Here is a 19,952-nt window from a genome sequence, read left to right as displayed (position 1 = left end):
GGTGACCAAGCATGAATTTTTCTGTATGTTTCTCCTATTCCTTTTCACTGTGTCCCTTAATTAGATTTTTTTACTCTTTATTGTTTGAGTTGTTACTTGAGTTGTTTATTGAGTTGAGTTGTTGAGTAAGTCAGAGGGGCTTTTTAATCCTAATTGTAGAACAGATGTCTTGTTTGCCAGGTTAATATTCAAATGAATCCATGAGATAATCACAGAAAAAATTAAACACTGAAAATAGGTGTGTGCGTTAACATTTGCATACAGAAATCATGTTCATAAAAATAGAATACATCACACTGTTGGCTACTCTGTTAAAGTGCAAAGGATAGTATCCTCACTGTTGTAAGAACTTTAAAAAAGGAAATGAATAAAAAATAATTTCATTTGGAGCCAATTTTATTCTTATCAGCAAAGAGGTCACTGCTTAAAATGTTAAGCTTCACTTTTTACCAATATATTGAAAGGTACATTTTTCTTTGTGTCTTGAGAAAAGAATGGATCAGCTCCTTCTAAACTTTGCAAGCACTGAGGTATTTGAGAGCTGCTTGTGAGGTGTCCCATTTTATCTCCACATTGTATTAAAATCTGGTTTAAAGGCTGTTAAAAGTCGTAAGATCTCGTGGTAGTAATTTACTGTAAGCTTGGATCATCTACAAAATTAGTGACAGATTGGAATAGTGGTCTTCTGTGTAAACTGCTATGTACCTTACAGTATTTCTCTGAAGAAATAAAAGGTAAGTCTATTGTGCTTAACAGTGACCATAGATGGTAAGATATTTCAAGCCTGTGTTTCTTTGGTATAGTAAAGAAAGAAAAATAAGTTGTTTTCCATTTTTTTTCCTAATGTTGGATTGTGTGGTAACTGTCAGAGATGACAGGTGTTCTTAAAAAAAATTGCCATCAAAAATGTGGATAAATCAGAAATACTTTCTTTACATGATCCCTTGAGATTATTACTATATTCTGATATTATTGTGATATCCTGAGCAGAATAAATATTTGGTATTTTCCTAACATTATAGTGTCTAAATGTATTTTTGTATTTGTAAAAAACTACCAGCTACACCTCATAGTCATGTAATACGTGTACTGGTCTTCTAGTAGTGGTTGTTAAATACTGCATAGCCTGCTAAAATATACTTCAATTTTGAGAAGCGTTGTAATCTATTAGCCCATTAAACTCCTCTTTTATAGCTCCTGTGATCTTTTTAGTGGGCATTGCTGTTGTAAAGTTAAGAAACAAGTATATAACTATTGGAAAATTTAGAATCTATATTTTACTTAAAAATTCATGTAAGCATTTAAGAATGTTACGGAGTATTAGAAAAGATGTCTGTGAGGAAAAGTAACAGTTTTAATAATAATTTGTAATAATTACTTGTAACAAGCTAGGCATAAATATAAAGCTGATTTATTACCTTTGTTTAAAGTTCAAGAAATGTAGGAAGAGTTAAAATGAATTGGTGTGATTTTACCCTTCCAGCCTATATCAGTGAACATTTCCTTCTGAGCTAAGGCTACTTGTCCAAAATAGTCTTCAGGAAGTGGCAGTAGGTCTTATGTCTTGAGTGTAGAGGTTGTGGATTGTTTATTTGGTACATTTGATATTTTGAAGCAAGCTTTCTCTCCTAGGATTGTGTTCCGTGGGAAGATTTGCTTTTGTTTTAGGGACAAACCAGTAGTAGATTGCTTGGTGACTAGTTATGACTTGACTTAACAGCATGTGAAAAGACGAGATGTGGTGTTAAAAAAAAGAAAAGAAAGGATGATTTATTCTCTTAAGTAATTCTTAGTACGACACGAATAAGATTACAGGATGTTATGGTTGCTAAAATTTCACTTGATTAAAGAAGGTGACTGGATAAATAAATTTAACAGCCCCACATGGGCATTTTACAAATAGAAGGATAACACCTCTGGAGAAACTTCCAATCTACAAATTGCTGCAGGCTGGAGAGGTATTCTGGGGAACTAACTTCTTTGCTTACACTGTTTCTTGTCTGCATTTGGCCAGTGTCAGAAAGGGTATACTGCCTACATTAACAGTTAATTTTTATCTGGTGTGTTTATTATTGTCTTCTAACCCTGTATGTGTGTCTGTGCCTACATTGTTGAGCCATTGCTCTTACTTCGCTGTATTTATTTGTTTCTCCAAATTGACTGCATAATTTGTGAACAAAGATAAATTTTGTGTGATTTAAAAAAAAATAGAATCTGTAAGTTAACTTGAGGAATAGTTAAAAATGTTTCTTCAAACAAATTTTGTATTTTATAACTCTGCTACCTCGCTGATGAATATGATTTTTAGATTGAAAGGTGCAAATTTTACTAGCATCTTATATTGTGAGTCCTTATTGGTGTTTAAGTTTTTATTCTCCGATTAATGATCAGCATCATTATGTTATATTTTAATTTTATATTTCAGGTGCCTTATATGTAACACAAATGCATCAAAGCCAAAGCTTCCATTTAAAAAAAGAACAAAAATGCAATGAAGCCTCCTTTACTCCTTTATAAAAGTCCCAGATAACTTACAGATAGCTTTTCTCACTTAAGTGAACTAGTGATAGCAGGCAGTTAAACGCTTGTTCAATGAGAAGGTTGAACTTCATACAGAAGTTACCATCTTGTATATCAATTCTAGTGGCTGCATACATAACATGTTCGACATAAAGTCTTAAAACCCAAGGAAATGAAACCTGAGATTATTAAACATTCAGTACTTCTTGCTTTAACCTGTATTCTTTCTTCACCACCTGCCCAACTGTTCAATGTCAACATGTTTCTTGGCATTAAATTGACTGCATCAGGACTGCAGTCTGCCATCAATTTATTCCCTAAATTTAAGTAAGATTACCAGAACTGTGCAGAGTTTATTGATGGAGGATGTGGAACGGGTCATGGTTAAGGGCATGTTGAGGGGCTGTGTTCCCTATAAAGACAGTTGCCTGAATTGAGCTTTTAATAGTTCTGATTATATTTTTTGTTTTTCTGACTGCTTGACTACCAGCTAATGTCTTCCCTGGAGGTGCTAATAATTGCTGTTATAATGAAGTCTAATCTGTTTCTCTTCAGTTTTGTAGCTTTGTTCTTGGTTCTATTGACTTTTTACATGCTGTATTACCTGAAATTAGAATTGTATTTCGTGGGTGAATCTGAAATACAACAAAAACTACATGAATGGCTTTCCGAATGGCTTTTAATATACAAATTTTATAGGCAATAATATAAGGAAATGGCTGAAATCCCATGGAATCAATAGATTTATATTTCTTCTGCAGTACATCATTATGGTTACAAATGCTGCTGAAGTACTGTATTGGTTTTAGTGTTTATACTTTTCTGAGAAATGGTAAATTTATGGATGTAACTTAAATTTTTTAATAATTTTTTATGCTATTATTACTTTGTAAGTAATGTAAGTAATGTAAGTAAATAAAAAGCATAGATGGGGCCAGTGAAACTTGGTGGCTTCCAGCTATCAGTTCATCAAAGGCTTTGTCTGTAGCTATGATTTCTGTTGTGTATGGTGTTTCAATCCATGATAGATTTGATGTATTAAGTGTTAAGCAGATACGAACGTATGTTCTCTACTTTGAACGTCTCAGACTTCGAACCGGATCTCAGACTTACTAAGGTCAAGAGAATTTTTCTTTAGGTAACTTCAACAGTCTCCTACAGGTCTTACAAATTTGTATTAATGTACAGTCTTTTGAAGGGTTAGATTAGGTGTGTATCTTTTGACAGAGATTATTATATAAAAATGCATTACTTTATAAATTTATTAACACATTTATTATGTATCTTTTTCAGGGTATTGAGGAATGGAATATTGCCCATCTTAATACAATATTGGATGTTGTAGAAGAAGACTGTGGAATTTCTATTGAGGGTGTAAATACGCCATATCTATATTTTGGCATGTGGAAAACAACGTTTGCATGGCACACTGAAGACATGGATCTCTACAGTATTAATTATGTCCATTTTGGGGAGCCAAAGTCATGGCAAGTATAAATTTTTATGAAAGATGATTTCATTTATTTGTTTTTCAGCTGACTAAACCAAACAGGTGGGGTACAGTTGCTTTGCAGATAAGCTTTACTGGAAGGCTCAGATAGCAGTTCTGTTGTTTTTGGTTTTTTTTGAAGCTGAGAATGCTATGGAATATGTGGGATTTGTGATGTAAAGAACACTGCAGTAATGAATTACTTTGTTTTAAAGGAAAATATTATTAAGTATCTAAGGCTTGTTTGAGTTCAACAGAAAAAGTTTGCAGTGATTCAATATGAGAAGTTTAGTGAGTTGAGAACCCCAAGACTATTTGAGGGAACTTCTGTAAGGCCTCTTTGGAATCTGTTTCTTTGGTTCAGTTGTCCTTTGGGACTGTCTAACATGTTTTGTATTATATGTACATTTAATTGCTTTTTAAAGTCAGACATATTTTCTACTGATAAGTCAGTAGGCCTAGTAGGAGGTAAGAATCGGTGTTAAAGGTACTTCCTAAATATGAAGCTTCTGCTAGCCTTTATCTATATTCTTAGATTTTTGATTGAACAACCTTCATTAGAGAGACAAGTAGATTTAATGTTGTATGTATAGATTGTTGCATATGTGTATGTTAAAGCACATGAGAAAAAATGTTTTCCTTTTGATCATAAAATCTTAGGTTTTTTGAAATACCTGTGAAGAGAACATAAAATCATTACAAAGATGGATAAAAGATATGTGATGCTTAGTCCTGTTTTGGCTGTTTCTAGTAACCCAAACTTAAATGAAAAATTTTGTAGGGGGTAGTTCCATAAAACTTTATTGGTTATTTTTATACTCATACAAAGACCTGTGCAACATCATGTATTTAAACTAAGAAGGTGGTAATTTGCTCAGCTTCTGGTTTTTAGGGCATTGCTTTTAATTTACCTTCTTTTCTTCTATAGTGGATCTCTTGCATTTAGACAGAGAACATGAACACCACTTATTATAGTAACAAAGACTATATTTTGAATTGATGAATTATATCTATATATTTAAATTGCTGCTTTGATAGAATTAGACATACTATCAATGTCTTCTCAGCAGTAAAAACAATATCTTTGTTAAAGATGGATGTAAAGGTAGGTAATTCCAAAATATTCTAAGATGATAAGACAAACTTAACCAAAACAATGATTACATAAAAATTATTTTGGGTTCTTAGGAATTTTAGAAGTGCTATTTAAAGAAAACCACACTGCATATTGTAAAATTTTAAGTGGTAGAGACATTCCCTTAAACCTTGGAGTCCTAAGGCACAACTGATAGAGGCTAAGCAAACTTTTTTAAATTTTTTGAAGGATGTATGAGTTGATAATACAATACATGCTCTTCTATTTTACAGATACTTAATTACACTTTCAAATGCACAAAATAATTAAACGCTTTTTAAGAAATAACAGTGGATATGACTTCATTTTCTGGATCTCATTGACCCATGTTTTTAAGAAATGTCATGCTAAAAAAAAGCTGAAGGAAAGACAGTTAAAGATTAATCTGTTGTTACACATGTGCTTTTACTGGGGAAATGCTGCAATAATTTATGCTAATGCTATTCCTGTATCAGTAAAATGTACCTTATGTTAGTGTGATACTCACATAATATTTTCTTCAAAAAAGTGGTGGATGAGTTGAATCTTATGATACAGACAGTAAAGATCTTGTCTGCTCTTAAAAAATTTGATCTGAGTTGACAAGTGCTTCCTTAGGTGAAACCAAATACCCTGGCACGTACATTAGTAATACATGCTTTTTAATTTTACTGGGTATATATGTTGTTCTTCAAGACAGCCACACTGGTCTTGTGGAAAGCTGAAAACTACTTTATTAATAAGCATGTTAGACAGCACGTTTTCTCTGAATTGTGAGAAGACAACCACTTCCAGCTGAGAGCTGTGATGGGAATGTGTAGGCAGCAGCTAAATCTGACTGCAGTGGCAGTCTTTATGGAATCTGAAGCTTTTGCCCGTATTTAGGCATAGATTAACTTTCATTTTTTCTTACAACCTGTGCAGTTTGACTTCCAAGAGGTACGCAAAGAAATTTATAGTTATATATACTGATTCCACCATTGACTGCCTCATACGAAACGCAGGGAAGAAGTGTGTCTGGCAATGAGTTGCAAAATCAGAACTATGGCTGTTTCTGTGTTTCTGTGTGTATATATTAGTATTATACATATGTTTGCTTCGTAGTTAAGTTGCTTGAAAGAAATTGCTAAAGAGAGGATATAATTTGAAGGAGAAAAAGGAATTAAGAAAACTTAGAAACTCTGGAACAGAGCACTATGAGGGGAGAAGAGAGGGGAATATGGCAATGAAAGATTTGCTGGAAAGAGGAACAGAGTCTATTAAAATTACTTGCAACTTTTTCTTTGCATTTTTTCTGAGGGGAAAAACATTTGGAAGATGGTACCTCATTTTACATCACAGTTTCTTAGAAAAAAAGTCTTGCTACCAAGAAGGCCCATGGGTGTGATTGGTGATTTACTTAATAAATTCAGTTTATTCTTGATACACTTCATTGTATATTCAGGGGTGTAGGCCCTGACTAAAGATAACTTTTTTTGTTTTGTGTAGTAATTTCAGGAATTTTGGCATATTGAAGTATCAAACTGCTCTTCAGAATTAATGCTTAGCATAAGAGAGGTTTTTGTCAATAGATCTATGGGTAAAATACTGATAATGCTTCAATTTACATTTTAAATTCATAAATATCCCCCCCCCCCCCGATGTTTAGATTTGGAAAATGATTCTGGGTTTACTAAGTATTTGCAAGCGGTACTTAGTCTTTGTGGAGTTTATCCAACTTGTATATAACAGTGGTGTTGATAGGAAATCTTGCAAGTGCTAAAATGATGTAAATCATCTTGAAAAATATTAATAATGAATATGTGGAAGTGTTTACTAAGCAGGCCCAAAGTAATTATTTTTGTGGCAATGTGACTATTTCAAACACAATAATAATTTAGCTCATTTATGCTTTTTAAAAAGAATTTAGAGAACAAGAGTAAAGATATGTGGAGAACATACGTAATATTTTACTTCAGAAAGTAATTTTTTTAAAAAATTGTGCTTATTTTGGTCACCTTTTATATCTGATGGTGGAGGTCTGAATTCTTTTCTGCACAAAGAATCGTTTTTTACTTTCTGTTGAGAGGGGCACAGTGTAAACTTGCAGTGTAATACAAACATAATTTACCTATCAATTTGTGATGTTTTCTGTGAGATTCCATCTGGTCTTTGCTTCCAGTCTTCTTCTGAAGACTGGTAATGACAAGTAACCATACATTATGGTAAAAAAGCCTCTCCTGTTTAGTAATGTGTTTCATAAATAACAAAATACCTTTCAGGGTTGGTCAGTCATAAAATGAAGAGGAATATATTACAGAAAGAGAAGATTGTTCTGTCTTTGTGATAATGTCAAGAAAAAAAGACCAGATTATTAAAAGAGAGAATGCTTAGGCAAAATTAGATGGATTAGGAGAGAGATTGGACCCAGCAGTTTATTTGGGTTCGAAGCAGTGTAGGGTAAAATGGATCTGTGGTGAAATTAAAAAATAAAGCAGGTGATTTAGGTTCAGGAATTCTTTTCATGAGTTCAGTGGATATAGGATAGTGAGAAATTTGATCTCTAGATTGCCTAAAATTTTTGCCATGAGCAACTTCAGTGGTAGCTGTTGATTGGCATGGTTAGAAACTGTTTTTATGGATTTGGCAACATAGAATGAGTACCAATAGCTGTTCATCTTCCTTTATGAAGTGGAAAAATGAGGGAAAATAGGTACTTACATGGTAGGGATTGTGGAAATCTTTAAAACAGGATTCATGTTCTCATTCATGTGAAGGTTTTCAAATTTTGAATCCTGGTAGCAGAGAAAATGGGGTTATGTGTATGGTGGGATAAAAATGCGTGGTGTTCTGATCCTGGTGTTAGGCAAAATTGCAGACAATAAAGGTACAGAAGGGAAAAGAGACTGATGCTGACATTGTGCAAATTAAGAACAAATATTGCAATAAAGTAAATGGGTTGAGAGACTTGTCTGGGTCCTGACAGGCTCTCCAGGTTACATTAATAGGAGTTTCAGTGTGATCAGCAGTTTACGAAGACTGGTCAAAATCTGGCCAAGTGATATGGAGTTCAGCATGAATGGAAGAGTCTTGCTACCTTTGCACAAGTTATGCATACCACTGACAGAACTGTTCTGACATGTTTCCTAGTTATGTTCTATGTCTAAGAAAAATAAGAGATGTAGAAAATTACAGTGAAGTGCAAACTTTTAGTTTGAAAAATGGGAGTAATTATAAAACTTCCATGAGAGGAGCACATTTATGCTCAAATTAGAAAAGGATTAGCAAGACTTCCTTCTGCTAATTATCAGAGAAGACAGAAATAAGAATATTAGGGGTCACATCAATGACTAATGAAAATAGGGATTCTGATTGTAAAAAGGTACCTATAATCAAGCAGTACATTGGTTTGTCAGTAGTCTGAAAGGATTATCATTGTGCTTGAAACGAAGCAATCATTTGGTAGTTTGAATGGTCTCCATAGAGTGGGAGAACTTTATGAACTTCAGAAGAAAAGGAGAGATGTCTCCTCCGCCCCCCCCCCCCCCCCCGTGGAAGAGGATTTTCTTCCTTGAAGTTTTTAGGTTAAGTTGGGAAATTTTTTAAGTGGTAACAGACTTTGAAATTTCCCATGTCAAAACAGCAAATGTATTAACTTCCTAAATTAAGTTTATGAGATTTCAACTTGTTCATATTTTTAAACTGTATTTATCATGTTTATATATAATAAATATTAATGACCTAGACAGCAGAGAAAATTAGTGTTCCTTATAGAAAATGGCATGAGATTCTGAGCCCTTTGTCTGGAACTAGATAGACAGCATTATTTTAATATAGTGTGGAGGTTACAAATGTTACCAGCTGTGAAGGCAGTGAATTAAGTTCATTGAGAAAAATCTGTAAGTTTACTTGTAACAACATTTTATGAGTTTGTAGCTTTGGAATTTTTAAAATAGTAATTAGCAGGAAAAATACTCAGCTGTTGTTCCTCTGTCAATATATAACATAGGCTTTGGGAGAAGTAGTTAGGTTAAGTATTTAGCATCACACAGAATTAGCTTGCAGCTGATGGTGTTATCCATTACCTGTACATGTACCTGGCTACGGAAAAATGGAACACAATATTTCGCATTCTGTTTCTTGTCAGCGAGATGAGAATATTTGGGTGAATACAAGAGGCTGCTTGTCTGATGACCATCTTGCTTGGGTGGGTAGGTTTTGTATCATAAAGCAATGATTCTTCTTCTTTGATGTGTTTTTATGTTCGTACTTTGAATAATACTGTTGTAAAAGTTGCCCCACTCGTAAAACATACCACTTAACTGAGCACCTGACAAGGATCACCAGTTTTTCTTCCATCTGTAGTTGTCATGATACTATGCATGTGTTAAAATTAAGTGGATTCAGATTTATGTACTGCCTACACTTAGAAATTTCTGCAGTACTGAGTAACCAATTACCCAGTTGCACAAAAAGCAATACAAGTGACACAACAATCCAACCTACTTCTTTGATTTGAAAGATGCGGTTTGTAAAATGAAGCGTAGGGTCTGTGAAGTCACCAGAAAGGCAGAAAAGAGAATACTACTTTAATGTTTAAATATATTTGAAATTTTCTGTTACACTTTACATTCATTTATTGATGATGGTAACTGCCAGTCAAGATGGACTTCTATTCTGCAAGATAGGCTATGGGATAGAATGAATTTAATTCTTTATATTCTCAAAAAAGCCCACTCAAGAAACCAAAACTATACACTTATGTTCCTTGTTTAGAGTATTGATAGATATTGGAACTTGAGTATTTTTCTCTTGGCTCCCTCATTACTAACTGTGGATAATGTGAATGCATGTATTGTAACAGTGCTTCTGATATATACCTATATAGATATATTTTTTTCCCTTCTGCTGATGCCCTTAATGGGGTTGGTCAGTGAAGTATCTGTAAAGGTTTTCCTTGAAGAAGCTTCATGCTTATTTAAATAATTCATTTCTTTATAGCCCAAATGTCTAGCATCTTTGAAAATGTTATCTGTGGGTTTTTTCCAGCCATGTGGAATACTATCATGAGAACTGCTAAACTTTTCTGGATTGTCAGAGCTTTTTGTTTTTAATCTGGAAATTCACTTTTCTGTTCTTACGGTATGGATTATCCTAAGAGGACTCTTATGTGAAATATTAAGAAGCCTATAGACCAAGTAAGGGGAGAGGTTTTCTGCAGTCCTTAGGGGCAAATCATTAAGTGTTTGCACAAACAAATGTCTTGTGAGCTGACTTGTACTTGTTTGTAGATGCCTTAGGAATTTTTCTGTAAAAGTTGTATGTTCTGGGGTTGTAATCTGTGGTAAGGGAGATTGTAGAGAAAATGGAGCCAAACTCTTCTCAGTGATGCACTGACATAACAAAGGAAAGGTAGCAATAATCACAACTTGCAAAAAGGAGCATTTCAGTTCGATAGAAGGAAAAAGTAATTCACAGTGATGTTGTAACAGGTTAATTAGGGAGGCTGCTGAGTCTTAATCTTTGGAAATTTTCAAAGTTTAACTGTATGTTGCCTGCACAAACTGTTCTGTCTTTGAAGTTAGCCATATGTTGACCAGGAGGCTGGGCTAGATGACGTTCAGGTCCCTTCCAGCCTAAACTTTTCTATCGTTCTGTGATATTGAATGTTAAAGAAGATGGTGCTCCAAGTTACTTTTCTAATATATAGGTTGACTTGAAAACCAATACTGAATTAATTTTTTAAGACTCCCAAACCTTTGGGTAAAGTTGCAATTCATTTGCAACCATTTGTGCTCCTAGTTCTTTCTAGTTTGTGTCTACTTACATGTTTTTAGCTATGAGGTACAGTTTTCTTAATCTGTATTCTGAGAAATATAAAGCTCTTGAAAATATAGAATTAGAGAAAAAGAGGACCTTACCTTCCTCCATTCAAGTGCAGCAACAAGATCAGCCTGATAAATAACTTTCAGCTCTCACTTTGAAGGTCAAGAAGAAGCTACATTCTTCTCTTTGACCAGAGGTTTTTGGGTTGTTATTTTTTCACTGGGTTTTGCACTGTTATATTTGCTATCAGCCATTTAGGTACTGGAATACCTAAATACTGTTTATTTTGCATAAGCTGTAAGTCTACAATATATGTGGCCATTTATTTTCTAACTGAAGTGTATAGGTTAGAGAAGGAAGTTTTCAAAAGCTAATGAACAATCTCCTGAACTACCTTGTCTGCTGATCTGTGGGTTTTGATGCTTTTAGTGATGGAAGGAACAGACTACTTCATATTTCAGCTTTGTAGTTTCAGGAGAGCTAAGCAGAGCTACTGTAGTAAAGTTTCTGTAGTAAAAAATGCAACTTCTTTGCAATGATGACTAGAAAAATGTTATTCATGTGGTGCAGATTTGCATAATTACTTCCTGAGACATAGACAGAAAGACCAGATTTAAGAAATCTGACTAAATTTTTATATTCGTATTGATTGTTCCAGTAAAATTGTGTTATAATTGTATAGTTTTTTTGTCTTTAATACATTTTACTGTGCAAGCTCAATGACTGTGTTTTTATGTTCATTCATAGATGGACATTTATTTTCATTTTATTAAAATTTTGAAGGTTATTACATGTATTAATAACCTGAAATGCTTTCGAGGTCAAGAGACCCCATCTGTTGAACTTCACCCCGCCGCCTGCCCCCCCCTTTGCTTTTTTTTTTGTTGTTGTTGTTTGGGTTGATTTTGCTTTTTTTTTTTTTTCGGGGGGGGGGGGTGGGGTGGGGTGTTTGTCCTGAACATTAGAGGAATGCAAGGCAGGTCAGCTGTGAAAATCAGAATATGACTGACAGTTCATATAATTTTGTGCTGACCCATAGAATTTTGTACTGACTTACAGGAAATCTATTTTACTAGTTAACCTTAGTGTTTTTTTCTTAATAAGGAAAAATACAGGTTTTATTTTCTATTCTTGGAAACTAGGGACTTGTCACCACATAGTCATCATTCTGTGATGCTATTACAGCTTGCATTTTCCATCTTGGGAGCGATGATATGAGGTCCTTGGAAAAAGAAAAAGAATTCTGAGATCTTTATATTCATGTATCTATTATTATCATTTAGCTCCACTGCTTTTCTTGCTATGAAAGCAAAATTCACCTTCTGTGGAAACACACAGACTAAACTAAAAGCATGTGACTCATTCTGGTGGGATGTCCTTGGCTGTCATACAATTACAGCTATTCAATTCACAGAGCACGTTGCAGGTACTTAGGATTTTTGGCATTCTTTGCAGCCAATGAAGACAAATTGTCCTTTTTCCTCTTTCTAATGCAGTTTCCCTGAGTGAGTAGTTTGATTTAATTTCCAACTTGAATATGTCTTGATTTTCATGTTGGAAAAAGCTTGGTGATAGCAGCTTTTTCTAGATTTATGGTGGATGCTGATGGTTGAAGAACACTTAGTTTTGATAGTTTGTGTAGGTCTTGCTGAAAAAATTTGAAATTCTGAAGCAGTGCTGCTGAAAAATGCATTATTAAGAATCTTGGCTGAAGTCTGATTTATTTATTTATTGAAGTTTATTTAAACAGTACTTAATGCTAAGTGGATATTAGTCATGGCCAAACTACAGTCATGTTTCTGTGGTTAATTAAAGGTGAAATAGAGAGAATCGTAAGTACACACCAAGTCTGTACAGTGGAATAAAGAGAAATGGAAGACCTAATTCAGATGCAGATGAAAAATAGGATCACTGTATTTATTTTTAGCTGCAATAGTAGATTATGAAGGATGCTTTCAAAAGTTCTATGTAAAATTTTGTTTCATAAAACACAACTGTAATACTTAATGTTATGCTGCAGTTAATTTTTCTAAAGTAAATATTCTTATATCAGTATTTTAAAAACAAGATAGTAGTTTTTTAACTTAAGGTTACAAAAAGAGAAGCTTCAATGCTAAATTATGAAAGTATGGATTCAATTAATGTATTAATATTTATAATATACTTATTAATATAAATAGCAATGATTTTCAGTAATTAATACTAATCAACATTCTTAATAATGTGAAAACATTTTAATTGCATACAATTGCATTTATTTAATTTTACTGACATTATAGTTCAGATGATTTGCTACTTCTGTGGAGTTATTACAGAAATTCTGATTGGTTTGTGATATATTTTCTCACTACTTGGACATTTTTCTTGAGAAGGCCCAGGAGGACATTTCAGAATGGAGCAAAAATACAGTTGATCATTTCTTCCTTGCTCTTACAGGGGTTTTATGATTAAAAACGTACAGATACTTGTTGCATTATTCTTGAAGGACTTAGTAGCTGTGGGCTGAAAGTGTTTTGTTTCAGTCCGATCTTTGTAAGAAGCTTTGGTAGCTTCTACTGTAAAAATTCTCATATCTCAATTTTATTTATTTATTTATTTTATTCCTGACCTTGTAGAAGTTACAGCTAATCAATCTATGTGGTGAATTGCTTCTGATCGTGAAGCAGTGCTAGAATTGCTTAAATAATATGTTCATTATTATAAATTGACAAGCAACTATAGATAAATAGGAAATCTGTTTTATGAAAACTTGGCTTAGCAAAGAGCCTTAAAGTAATGAGCTATGATACCATGCTTAACTTCTGGGCTGCTCATTCTAGGAAGTATTTCAGAAGCCTGAATTAAGCCCTGAGGTTCTGCATACTGTAGATGGATGAAACTAGATGCTTCGTAATAGTGTTAGAGCAAGTGTGTTGGAGAACTGTCAAATCTAGCCAGTAGGCAGATCTAAAAAGAGGGGGATTTTGAAATTTTTATGCATGATAATGTCACAGACAGGCCCAGGAGCACTATTACAAACATGTAATCCCAAGTTATATACAATGTTTTTACCAGTAGCTGAGCTAAAATGAGCTTTTCCAAATTAAGACTGGAAAGCTTGACTTTTTAACAGTTGCAGTATGCAGATATGGGAAAGAGGCAAAGATGATTGAATAAGAAAATAAAAATAAAGCCTAGCTTTTCAACTTGGCTGCTGTCCTGTATTCTACCCTGGCATTACATTAATATAACGGTATTTCTGATCAAAATTCATTTTGGAACTTTTTCCTCCTCTCCTCCAGTCTCATTTTGATATCTGTATAGAAATTAAACCTTCTTAGTTTGCTTTTTGAATATGCAGGAGCTTTAAGTGGTTTGTTTTTCATGGCCTACAGTCATTATCAAAAGAATCAAATGGTTATATCATACTGTAACCAGGGAAAGGGTTAGAAATGTACAAGAAATCATGCCCTGGCATGATTTCAAAATACTTGTTGACAGTTCATAGAAGTGTTTTTAGTCCAGTGATCCATAAGCACTTTTTATACAGTAGAATTATTTTGTTTTGTCTAATGTTTCTGCAACAATCTCTCAAAAGGAAATTAGAAATAGTTGATACTTCTGTGGAGGTACAATATTACTTTGCCTTATGTCTTCTGAAATGTTTATTAGTTATTTCTCCTTCTGAACCCTGTAATTTTGTTCTGTGTTTTCTTTTGAGTTAAGCACTTTCATCTGTGGTCCACATGCTTTTTGTTAATAACTTCAAGTAGAGTTGTACTAAAGATTCCAGTTTGGGCTTAAAGGAAAATGAAAGGAGAGGAAGCATTTTTTAAACCATGTTATTATATGGCTGCATCTCTGTGCAACATCCGAACATTCCTAATTAAACTTGAATAAAATCCATATTTTATTTTTTCCTGTTACTGGATTCTCTTTCTTTGCCATGCAAGGTGAAACTTGTATTTTACTGTAATGAACTAGCAGTTGTTGAAAAAATAAATTCATTCTCATAGAACAGAAACTGTAAAGGTAAAAGTAACTCAAAGGGTATTTAGGTTTTGCGTCTCAGTATAAAATCAAATCAAATAGTAATGAAAATATTTACTAAAAATAAGCAGTTTGTGAATTGATATTTTCAGCTAAGTTCCCAGAACATTGTTTTTTCATTTCATGAAGTCAGCTGTCCTAATTGTCACCAACCATGTTTTCTGAGCTAAAGACAGGACTGAGTGATAATTGCTGTTAGACAGACTACTGTCTGTTATTGCCTCTGCTGGGGTTTTGAAGATTATAGGTAGAACCAGGAACCTGCATTGTCACTAGTTCACGAAGAAATGGTGAATGTTATTGTCCAAGACTGAGATTCTATTTATAATTAAAAAAAAAAAAGAGGCAGAGGAGTTATTATCTTATTTGAAGTACACTAAGAAATTCTGTGGTAGGATTAATCTTGAAAACATATATATTGTCTTCATAAACAAAGTTAATGGCTTAGATTTAATGTTTATTACTTATTTGTAGTTATCTTGTTGCCACTATCAGGGCAATTAATTATGTATTTCAGAAGATATTTTTGAACAATACTTGAGAAGTATATGTACTATAAATTTTTCTGTCTTTGTAGTATGACTAGCAATGAACACTGACTTTTCAGCTTTTGTCTCTCTTTTCATAATTACTATGTCTTCCTGAACTAACAAAATTAAAATGTAGTTAGCATCAACATTTCCCGTTTTATCTCTTCTTTTTTTGTCCATTTCTTTGCTTGTTATCTGAGAAACATTCTCTTTGCCTTTTAGTGATTTAGCATTTAATGACCATTACATTTTTCTTTTTAAGAAGGCTGACCTTAAAGTGTGGGAAGTAAAACAAACGTTAGTGGCTGTTTGATAATGTAGCCAAAAGGAAGCTGGACACAAGATGATGAAAAATATTTTTCCAAAAGCTTTTAACACTGCTGAAGTTCTCATATGAGCTAACTATTGAGACTAAGAGTGAATGCTTTTTTCTCCTAGTGACCTGAGTTTGGGAGTTTATGTTTTGTGTTCTGTACCAGTACTGCAGGGATCTTACACAACTAAGACTCGTGTCACTGTTATTTGACTGATAGCCAAGGCAAGTGCGTATGTGTTAAAAAAAGCTCAGTTTTCTAAGACATTGTGGTAGGATTGAACCCTGAAGGGCCTGGAGATCAACTTTGGGGCTTCTCATGTCTGATAGTCTAAAGATGGTCTCCTTTCCTTTGTCCTTTTCTTAGCTGTGAGGAAAGAGCAGTGGCAACAGTGGAAAGAAATTGAGGAGTAGAAGTTACCACAGACCCCAGATGAAGACAATGATGAAAAGCACTAGCTTGCGTTGAATGAATTATTGCTTGGGAATTTTATTATAGCTAAATAAACAGCTATAGCCCAGCTAAACTGAGTCCCATTTTAACTTTCCAAGAGAGATCTCATTGTCCTGTTTTGCATTTTTATAATAGTGATAAGTACTTACATATTTACATGTACAAATGGAAGGATGTGGCTGCAGCTTATCAAAAAACTGTAGTAACACGTGCTGTTGGAAGAGTAACTCTTTATGAAGAATAGCAGTCCAGTTAGAGACAGGTGTAAAGCAAGGTCTCTAGTTTTGAAGGTTTCATTAGATATAAATGCTGTCTGTTCATGTTTTACTTTATGGAGTTGTGTATTTAATGACATGCGGCACAGTATAGAATGCTGTACATAGCATTTGTCTCCACTGGTCTGTGAAAGATGCAAACCTATAGTTTAGATTACTTTGTATACACTGATGTATGTGTAATACACAGTGGAGAAGAGGCACAAACACTTTTGAAGTACAAGTGGAGTGAAATTTCAGTTTTGTAAGACTGTGAAATTCTGATTAAGACTGTAGACGTTGAGCAGAGTTAAGCTGAAGGTCTTTGTTTAATATCATTTGTAGCGTGTTGTCAGTAGGCGTATTTTGCTACAGGTCAGCTTAGAGCATTGACTTTTGTGCTGGGAGGGTCTTGCCTCTAGGTAGGAGTTTCAGTTGTAATAGAGTAAAATTGTGTGTGTGCAAATGAGACCTTGAGGTAGGGGGCTGTTTATTTCTTGTGCAAAATGGGGGGCCTGGGGTCCTTCTCTTGTTATTCTGAGTAAATTGTCAGGGCACGTTAATGAAACTTGTGCTTACAGTGTAGTAAAAGAAAAAGGCAGTATGTTGACTTAGTTTGAAAACATGGATTTGGACTATGTTGTACCACTGAATATGCATTTTCTCCTTTTGTGAGCTGTATTTTTTTATGGAGAAGAGTGAATCTAATGCTGTTGCAACTTTAGACGGAAACAAAAGCCTGTTATATTGAAGCTGTTACAGTCAATAATGAAGCCTAATTAATACATACAGTATATCTATGAACATGTGAATAACAGTGTTCATAAAAGCAGAAAGAAACATTAAAAATAACATGAGGTTAATTCCAGTTCTTTTGGACTGTTACTGACTCATTGCAGATAGCATATGGAATCTTTAAAAAATAATGTATTTTAAGAACAGAGTGATTCCAAGATATGTACAGTTCTTTAAAGAAAGTGGATTCATTAAATAACGTTTAATGCTAACTGTAATGATTTTACAAAGACAAGTAACCCCTTTATTCCACAGCATTGGTTATAGGAAAAAATAGAGGTGTTTAATGCTCATATTTTTCTGTTGAACTCTTGTGTCTTGTGAAGCATAGTAGAAGTCAAACAAATTAAACCTATATAAATTAGACTTATTTTATCTGTTTTTGTTTCATTTGCAAAATGAAAGTAAATGTGTTTTTTTTTTAACTGGACTGGTGTGATCATACAAAATACTGTCAATATGCATGGTTTTAAACTGAATATATCATTCTTGAACTACATATTATAATGTTTAAACTAGAAATAAGCTAAAATATTTTTCTCAAAAAAACCCTCTGTATTTTTTCCTGATAAATTGGTATATTTTTATTGTGTAATTTTTCAGGCTTTAATATTTTTGGCTTCTGTATTTTTAGACATTTATCATACATGAATCATGGCTTTTGTAGTAGTTATGTCTTTAAGCATTTCATCCTTTTCTTTATATGAATTTTAGGTATGCTGTTCCTCCAGAGCATGGGAAACGCCTTGAAAGACTAGCTCAAGGTAATATCTTCAATATATCCATATGAAGATGTTTGAAGGACAAACCTCCAGCAGAGTGGAAAACATTGTCCTTGGACTCACCTTACTGTGTTTTATTACTTGGTGTTATGTGACTTTTATCAATCAGTGGTATGATTGCAAACAAGGAACACTTTCTAGTACTCTGAGGAATTCTTAAGAAACAAAATATTTTTTTTTCTTTTAGAAGTTTATTTTGTACTGACATATTTATGTTAGGAAAGCAAGGCTTAGTATTTTCTTGTTTATTAGCTTTTCATTGCTAGTATCTTTGTCTCCTCTGTGCCCATGCTTCTTCTTGTCATAGCATCTTGATAACTCTTGAATCTTCTTAGCCAAATTTGATGCAAAGATAAAAATATTGAAGACAGCTGAGTCTCCAGAATTTTCATGAAAGTTGATGGCTGGGTAGAGGATGTGAACCTGGTTAGTACCTCTGGGAAGAGGGGAAGCAGACAAGATGTACCAAGACTACGTCTTATTTTGTAGCAGCCTGCTGGCCAGTAAGCAGGTATATAAATCCAGTTTAGCCAAAGCATGTACTGGCTTTTGCCCCCAGAACTGTGAGGAACATCTATTGAAAAGGAGCAGATGTTGGTGTAAGGTTTAGATCTAAGGGACAAAAATCACTAGTCTATAGGAAAATTCTTCTCACATAGTAATTTTCTTTATTTTCAGTAACACTGTATTTCTGTTTTTGTTTATAAATTAAGAGTGCAACTTCTGAAAACTAGAATAGACATGTTTCTTGGTGTGGCAGCCCATGCTTTATACCTATTGAAAGCTGGTAATTAGATATTGTGTATGTGGTGGTTTGACCCTGGCTGAATGCCAGGTGCCCACTAATGATGCTCCATGACTCTGCTCCTCAACCAGACAGGGAGAGGAAATATAAAAAAAGGCTTGTGGATCGAGAGAAGGACAGGGAGATCACTTAGCAGTTCCTGTCATGGGCAAAACAGACACGACCTGGGGAAAATTAGTTTAATTTGTTACTGTTCAAATCAGAAAAACCACCTTCCCTGCACCTCTCACTTTTTCCTGAGCTTGATTCCCGATTGCTCTATCTCTTGCCCTGCAGCAGCACAGGGGGTGGGTAATGGGGGCTGTGGGCAGTTCATCATACGTTGTTTCTACTGCTCTTTCTTCATCATACCCTCCCCGGCTCCAGCGTGGGGTCCCTCCCATGGGACCATGCGCTTCCATGTGCTTCTCCAGTGTGAGTCCTCCTATGGGCTGCCGTTTTCCACACACTGCTCCAGCTCGGGTCCCTCCCACAGGGTGCTGTCCTTCAGTCACAGACTGCTCCAGCACGGGTCCCCCATGGGGTCACAAGGCCTTCCAGCAAACCAGCTTCAGTGTGGGCTGCCCACGAGGTCACAGCCTTTTTCAGGCCTCCACCTGGTCTGGCGTGGGGTCCTCCATGGGCTGCAGGTGGAGACCTGCTCCACCATGGACCTCCATGGGCTGCAGGGGCACAGCCTGCCTCACCATGCTGGGGAATCTCTGCTCGGGTGCCTGCAGCACCTCCTTTCCCTCCTTCTTCACTGACCTTGGTGTCTGCAGAGCTGTTGCTCTCCCATGTTCTCACTCCTCTCTCCTGTTGCAGTTTTTTTTTGCACAGAGGCACTGCCACTGTTTCTGATGGGCTCTGCCTTGCCCAGCGGTGGGTCCATCTCGGACCTGGCTGGCATTGGCTCTGTTGGATGTGGGGGATGCTTCTAGCAGCTTCTCACAGAAGCCAACCCTGTAGCACCCCCCATTACCAAAACCGTGCCATGCAAATCCACTACAGTGTATCAGGACCATATTCTGAAGATTTTTGTGCATTTTCTTTTCATACACATTTTCTGTGCATATAGGTGCA

At 34.9% G+C, this 19,952-nt stretch overlaps 1 protein-coding gene across 5 annotated transcripts in view; it reads left to right on the top strand.

Moving 5' to 3' along the window:
- The window catches only part of KDM4C (lysine demethylase 4C), a 297,463-nt gene that overhangs the window by 34,792 nt on the left and 242,719 nt on the right, over positions 1-19,952 (top strand). For all 5 annotated transcript variants that reach the window (XM_056324193.1, XM_056324192.1, XM_056324194.1 and 2 more), the window contains exons 5-6: positions 3,814-4,007; positions 18,018-18,067. In XM_056324193.1, coding sequence (XP_056180168.1) covers positions 3,814-4,007; positions 18,018-18,067 — 244 coding nt within the window. The remainder of the gene's footprint in view (positions 1-3,813; positions 4,008-18,017; positions 18,068-19,952) is intronic.

This window comes from Falco biarmicus, chromosome Z, assembly GCF_023638135.1.
Source record: "Falco biarmicus isolate bFalBia1 chromosome Z, bFalBia1.pri, whole genome shotgun sequence".
NCBI lineage: Eukaryota > Metazoa > Chordata > Aves > Falconiformes > Falconidae > Falco > Falco biarmicus.
Note: the sequence above shows the minus strand (reverse complement) of the source record. Positions and strands in the feature narration are given on the sequence as shown.